Source organism: Mytilus edulis, chromosome 8 (assembly GCF_963676685.1).
Source record: "Mytilus edulis chromosome 8, xbMytEdul2.2, whole genome shotgun sequence".
Lineage (NCBI taxonomy): Eukaryota > Metazoa > Mollusca > Bivalvia > Mytilida > Mytilidae > Mytilus > Mytilus edulis.
Window position 1 is genome coordinate 45,565,067 of NC_092351.1, and position 7,589 is coordinate 45,572,655.

Sequence of the window (7,589 nt, forward strand, 5' to 3'; positions counted from 1 at the left end):
GAATTGTGGACTTTCAAGTGCGCATAAAAATACAATTGAGAAATCTGTAGTAAACGCCCGTTTACTTTAACGTGCACGTAAAATTAAACTTGTGAAATCTGAAGTAAACGGACGTTTACTACTGACTAAACGGACACAGAGTAAACGCGCGTTTACTCGAGTAGACATTAGAAATTTCCGTTTTGACCGCGTTAACGTAAATGAAGTAAACGGGCGTTTACTAGTAAACGCGAAATTTATAGTTAACTAACGAAAAATGTGCACGCCGCGTTAACTTGCGTTTACTTTATGTAATGCTTGGTCTGCACCCAACTGTAGGTACTTAGGTATCCATATATTGTTTTTTTTATTTGAATTTTATCAAACAAATTGTGGATCAACCACGGAATATCGTAGTCGCTACGTAAGGCTGTGTAGATATAACTATTGAACGTATAAAGTGAACCTAGTCGCTAAAAAGATCTACAAAAAATGTAGATAGCTCCTACAAAAAAAACCACCATGCTATCTTGAAAATGCAAAATATATGCTAGGTATGTAGCAAGACGTTCAATAACGATAGATATCTAGCACATAGCGGCTATATATATATATGATATTGATCGGGAACGTCCAAAAACTTGAATTCGACTGTGTACAAACAAATATCAGAGGAGGCTATGATCCTATAACAGTAACCAAAAGCTGCAAGAGATTAATGTTATTTATCGAAATGACGAGGAATAGGATATTACAGCACATCTGAATGAAAATTAAAAAGTGATACTTATAATTACTTACAGACTCACAGGTCATAATCAGGGACGTTACAATGAAGACAAATGATCAGATTTCCCTAAAATATGCCGTCTGATTATAAAAAGTTTATGTATAACTGGATAAACTTCTCTATCCGGATTTAGAGTAATTTCTCGCAATTTGAGTGGCTGATATTGTCCTAATAAATTTCAGTACAATTTAATTATCTCCCTTATTTATTACGTCAATTGGATTTATCTCCCCTATATCATTGACCTAATAACAAAAATGTAATTTGAGTTGCTTTCTAGTCCTAATATTTTTAATTTTTCACAGTTTTAGATTAAATATCTAAAATATATTTGGTTGATATTGTCTGAATATTGAATTTGAATAAAATTGTATGTAATATAACAAAATCAGGATAAATTCGTTAAACAGTGTTCAATTGTCCTAATACCGAATTTATCGGGTCAATAAAATTCATATCGGGTTTCGTCTCACCCGATATGAATTTTATTGACCCGATAAATTCTCGTATTAGGACAATTGCACACTGTGTAACTAATATTATCAACAAATTCGAAGTTAACTCTGTCGTTTGCTCACACATTGTTTTCTATCTGATAGAATTATAAGCAAATGTCATACGAGTTAGAGGTTTAACTAGCCTAGAAAACAGGTTTCATTCACCATTTTCTACATAAGAAAATGCCAGTTCCAAAATCAGGAATATGACAGATGCTACCCATTCATTTCATGTATTTGAGCTTTTTGTTCTGCCATTTGCTTTAGAATTCCGTTAAGAACCTTTCTTTGATTTCGGTATTTTGGTTATTTTTTACTTTTGAATATGATATGGCAATGGTTGAGTGCATTCAAGGTCTATTCCCATACTTTTATTGCTGAATAAAAAAAATGATGCAAGGTATTAATCGAGACAAGAACAAACAAGTGGAATTTTAGCATTACATAGAAATTAAATCAACTGTAATTGATGATTTCCACCGCGATAAAACGTGGATCTATATATAAAAGATACCAAGTCTGAATAGTTGTAAACTAATTAAACACAAACAAGACCATTTCTGAAATTAAATGATCCCAAAGTTCTTGTCATGCACGAAAACGGTGTTTCACAATTTAGTTAACATGAAATAACCGTGTCATATCTAACAAGGCCAGAATATAGAATGACAAGTAGGAATAGATAAGACGAATATTCAATTTCAAAATCGGAATAAATCGCATCAATGGCAAAGGCACACTATCGTGTGTTTTCTCTGTGTTGTTTGTTATACTTTTGTGTATCTGCTGTTGCCAGAAAACGTCTATTATTAGATGATCCTGCAGCCATTTTGAATCGTCTAGATCAGTTGGAGAAAACCGTACTAAACCAAACGAAAGAACTTGAACAACTGAAAAGAACATTTAATGGTTTGTATTTTTGTTATATGTTGCCAAAATATATTCAAGGATATGTTTAGAAGAAATAAGGCTATTTCTACCAATTTTACACCAACAGATTAAAAAAGTGGTAATTGAATGACAAAATTTTCGTTTTGAAAAAAAGACGTTTTTCATATTTTAAATGAACTGTAGTTACTTGGATGAGAGAGTTATATCATTGGAACTAATACCACATCTTCTGATATTTAAGAATGTATCGTTTCACAAAAGAACTAGTTTACCAAATGTAATAATTGAACAAAGCTCATATAAAAAAATGTACAATGAAACAATAAATCATGCCCTTTGGGACTCAAGTACTGACCGATGAACAATTAATCTCAGAAGTTTATGTTATAGGCACATATTTAACAACCAAGTATTCTGTTTACTAAGTTTTGCACATTTTAGAAATATGAAGCGTATTATTAGTTCAATTTTAAAAAGATTTGCCGTTTGTTTATGATAGTTTAAATGGACTGTATTCTTATTCGAACAGTACTTTGTCTTTGTATTCGAATTGCTGATTGTTTGTAAGCCTAGTGTCGATATTATGTATCCAGCCTTCAGCAATGGTTTTAGCAGGTTTTATGTATATGTTGTGGTGTGTCACACGTTCACAGGAACGAGGTTGGTTGGGTGATCGAGTGCATTTTAATCCCGTCACATTCCGTATATACCAGTTTGACGTCAAAAGGCTTACCATTCAGTCGACGTCGTTGATGTTGGTAGCTGTCTGCCATATCCGTTATTCGTTTTCATAATCAAGACGTTGGTTATTTTGTTTAAACTGTTATACATTTCGTCGTCTCGGACCATTCACAGCTAGCTATTTGACATAGGTTTTGTTCATTGGGCCATTCCAGTTAATTTCTGACAGGTGGGGATGAATGGGAAGATTTTTTTATACGTATCAGAAAAAACATCATGAAAAACCACCTATCAGATCTACAAATTAAGACCTATCAGATGTATAGTTTCCTTAGATGTAATTACTTTTACCTTAAAAACTTTACTGCTGCAAGACCCTTTTAAGTTTTTTGCGTATAATTGTACGTGTAAGATAAAAAATTAAATTAAAACAAATACACCCTTAAGATATATACATTGTACACCCCTCAGAAAGGAACATCCAACCCCCTTTAGCAGACATTGACTGGAATGGCCCATTGGTTAAGACCGTACGGTTATCCATAGTTGCTTCAATTTACTTCATTTGGTCTTTCGTGGATATTTTTCAGTCTCTTCTTCTTCTTCTTTTTATGATATCCAGTTATCCATAAGATTTTTGATGATTACTAACTGCTGCGCATGCGTAGGATACTAATAAATAAATTTTTACAAAATAAAAGTGCCAAAAAATAAACAAATACTAACATGACATGTGGTTAAAACTATTTACATAACTACAAGGTTTACTGTTCTATATTGTAGAGAACAGTAGGTGTCAACTGTTCTCTAAAATATTAAGAGTGGGAGAAAGTACTACCTTTGGAGGTAGTACATTCCATTGTGTAATAGTATACGGCAAAAATGAATATTTGTAACAATCTTTAAATGTAAGTAGGTGTCTGCTATGTTTGTAGATGAAATTGTCGGGTTCTATTATCTGTTGGTATGACATATGTATGAGTAATGTTGATGGTACAGCGACAATATGGTGAACAATTTTATAAAACATTATAAGTCTAGTTTTAATAAGTCTCATTGTCAATGATACAAATTTTCTTAATTTTACGCTTTACTCTGAAACAAGGATGTTATTGTGTATATTCATCAATGCCAGCTAGTTGTACATGTTAATATGTTAATCCTAATATGTGAAACAAAATCCAAGTCGAAGAAAAGAGGTATCTATCTGACTATTGTTTTATAAACATCCGAAAAGTTTTATTTGGAAGATATTTTATTATATTTTCGAATTGATTGGGCAAGTAAAATAGCCATATCATAGTTTCAAATCATTGGAATGTATTTTCCCTGTATAACACGTACACGTGACGCGGCAAGACACAATACTATAGGATAATATTCACATTTTAAACATTACAATTCAAATTTATGTGATATTCATATTTGTTTCCAGATACGAAACCAGCCTTTTTTGCAGTGTTAATTACGGGTGAAAATTTTGGGAACGAACAAATACTGAAATTCGACAGTGTAAAAACCAATATCGGAGGAGGATATGATCCTATAACGGGAGTGTTTATAGCTCCAAAAGATGGCACCTATCAATTTACGGGCGTTATTTATTCAAATGGACAGGGAGCAGATATTGAAGCACAGATGAATAAGAATCATAAACTATTGCTAAGAGGCTACTCGTCTGGTGCCTCTCATGCTGAGTCGCAGGTCATGAGTGGTGTTGTCACATTAAAGACAGGTGATCATATCTTCATTCAGCACAGAGGACCAGCAGTAGACAATGCACGTGGGGACAGTCATTCGTCGTTTTCTGGATTCATGATATAGGAATTAAAAAAAATGATTTAAAAATAACGTGTTCCCTGTCTACACGTTTTTGTGTAATACATGTATATAAAACAAATAGAAAACGGTATGATTGCCAATAAGACAACTTAATTACGTAGAAGCCAGTAACCACAAATCACCGTACGGGCATCGACAATGACAAAAACACAAACTTCTTAGGAAGAAAGATAAGTATTCAATATCCTTTAACTTTACGTTCCGCTATATAGATGATGTTCTCTCACTAAATAATACACAATTTGGTGACTATGTTGAACGAAGCTATCCCATCGAACTAGAGATAAGGGACACTACAGATACAGCTTAGTCTGCCTCATATCTTGACTTACATCTACAGATTGAAAATGAGGGTCGGTTGAGAACAAAACTTTACGACACAATAGATGATTAGCTTCCCAATTGTGAACTTTCCATTTCTATGTAGCAATATTCCAGCAGCGCCTGCATACGGAGTATATATCTCCCAATTGATACGATATTTTTGGTCTTTTATTTCCTATCATGATTTCCTTGATAGAGGATTGCTACTCAACAGGGAAGCTTTTAAACCAAGAGTTCCAAATGGTGAAGTTGAAACCATCCCTTTGTAAATTTTACGGACGCCATCACGAGTTGGTTGACCGTTATGGAATAACCGTTTCACAGATGATATCGGATATGTTATTTATGTCGTAACTACAATACCCTTCCCTTTTCACGAATGTGACCTACCGAATTAGAGTATTTACCGGATTTGTAATAACATAAGCAACAGAACGGGTGCCACATGTGGAGCAGGATCTACTTATCCTTCCGGAGCACCCGAGATCATCCCAAGTTTTTTGGTGGGGATCGTGTTGCTTCGTCTTAAGTTTTCGATGTTGTGTACTATTATTTGTCTGTTTGTCTTTTTATTTTTAGCCATGGCGTTGTCAGTTTATTTCTAGCTATGAGTTTGACTCTACCTCTGGTATCGTTCGTCCCTCTTCTATAGAGCAAGCCACAAACTGACCCGACATTACAAATGCAAAATGATAATAAAAAGAAAAAAAGAAAAACACTTAACCACAAAAGTCATACTCCTGAATCTAAACAATTAAATTGATCTTAATCATTTCAAAATGTTCAAATGTGAAGAAAAGTTGTTATAACATACAGATTATTAAAATATTGTAATTGTTTTAGATAATGCATTCATAGCCGGAGATGAAAAGTCCGAATTTATTGTTTTTTTCGAATAAGTCATTAGGTGAATTAGTTTATTCTTATTGTGAAAGTATGAAATGCTTTTTTTTATTTGCCGTCAACAATGTCAATAGTGTTTTTGTTTCTTCTTTTTTTCCCATTTGCAACAAACATGCAGTTATATGCACCCTTAACATATTTACCTTGGATCAAATCATTTTCATTGGGGTTTTGGACGATGTTAATGCTAGTTGGTATATTACCGATCCATTGGTTGGAAATACATTTGATTCAGAAGTAGTTATTATTGAGAACATAATGTGAAACACAAAAGAAAAAACATCAGTGACAATATTTGTGTGTGCCATGATGTTATAAGTCATAATCATACAAGTCACTTGTTTGAAAAGAATAAGGCATATTCTGAATTCACCTATTAAAAATCCTTTGGTTGTCAAATATCAACATATGAGCTTCAATTGACGAATGGTCTAAGTAGTCGATCTATTCAACAATGTGGTTGTGAGTTCGATTCACGCATGTGGCAAGTGCGCTCGACTACAAACTAAATTGACCAGGATTGTCACTTTTCTACCGAAGTACAATTGTGTTCTCCCGGCACTCCGGCTTTCGCTGCCAATTCAATTAACAAAATATCGCCATAAAGTAGCAAACTAGCGCTGAAAGTGGCGTTAAACACCAATCATTTAAATAGCAATACAGAGTCAAAGAGTCTGAAAGAGAATGATGATTAGATTGTTGACAAAATTACTTACATTATAAAAACTACGTCACTTCCTGTAATAAGCAGGCGGTTTACAACTTAAGTAACCGCTACAAAAATATAATGACAATTACAGAATAAGAGTGTTAGCAGAAAAAGTGTACGCCGATCAATCAGGTTTTATGAATAATCTTTATCCTATTTTGAGAGATTTTAATTTGATTCAGATTAACCCAATAATATGTAAATGTCATCTAGTAACTCCAATAGAAGAAGAAGTGCATAAACGGGATAAGACTATTTTGACATGCAGCAGCCTCTTGGCAATTTGCATATAAGAGAATAGTGGTGAAAAATATAAAATGGTATACAGAGTTGGCTGAAAATAATGATGAAAAATGGGCTTATATAACTTATAAAAAAATGATAAATAAAGAATTATGTGGAGCTAAGATATGTAAATATGTATAACACGATGTGGTATGTGTGCCAACTGAGAACTGGCAAGATAAGCCAATACATTATGAATATTAAACGATATCAAGAAAATGTTAATGGTATATACAAATACCGCTACCTCCATCAATGTTCTAAAACAGCAGCACACGTCAAATTATTCCAAATTGCTAATCAGTATTAAGTATGATAGCCAGAATCATTTAAAATGCACTTAACGAAACCAAAAGCACTGCTTATTCTTTATGAGAAGCTAAAATCATTTTTTTTTTTGGTGATATTCTTTGATTAATGTTGCCATGAATTATCACAATTTGATCATCATTATAAATCAATGGTTTACAAACATTAAATATTTCGAAATGATACGAATTGGCTGTCCCAGGAAAAATTTACTGTAGCTATATGTGGCAAAACTTGTCGGAATTATGGGTTCGCAATACTCTGATACTTTGTATTAGGTCTGTTTAACTTGTTTTATTCGAGCGGGATTCTTTTGTCTGACGAACAAAAGTTCAATCATGGTATCTAGGACGAGTTTATTTGCTGAATCTTGTATTTT

General features: G+C 33.3%; 1 protein-coding gene across 1 annotated transcript; it reads left to right on the forward strand.

Moving 5' to 3' along the window:
* The first annotated feature begins 1,950 nt into the window (after positions 1-1,950).
* On the forward strand, positions 1,951-4,662 carry LOC139484122 (complement C1q-like protein 2). The gene is made up of 2 exons (XM_071267850.1): positions 1,951-2,175; positions 4,274-4,662. Exons 1-2 carry the CDS (start codon positions 1,992-1,994, stop codon positions 4,660-4,662), a joined length of 573 nt encoding a protein of 190 aa, XP_071123951.1. The 5' UTR covers positions 1,951-1,991.
* The last annotated feature ends 2,927 nt before the right edge of the window (positions 4,663-7,589 follow it).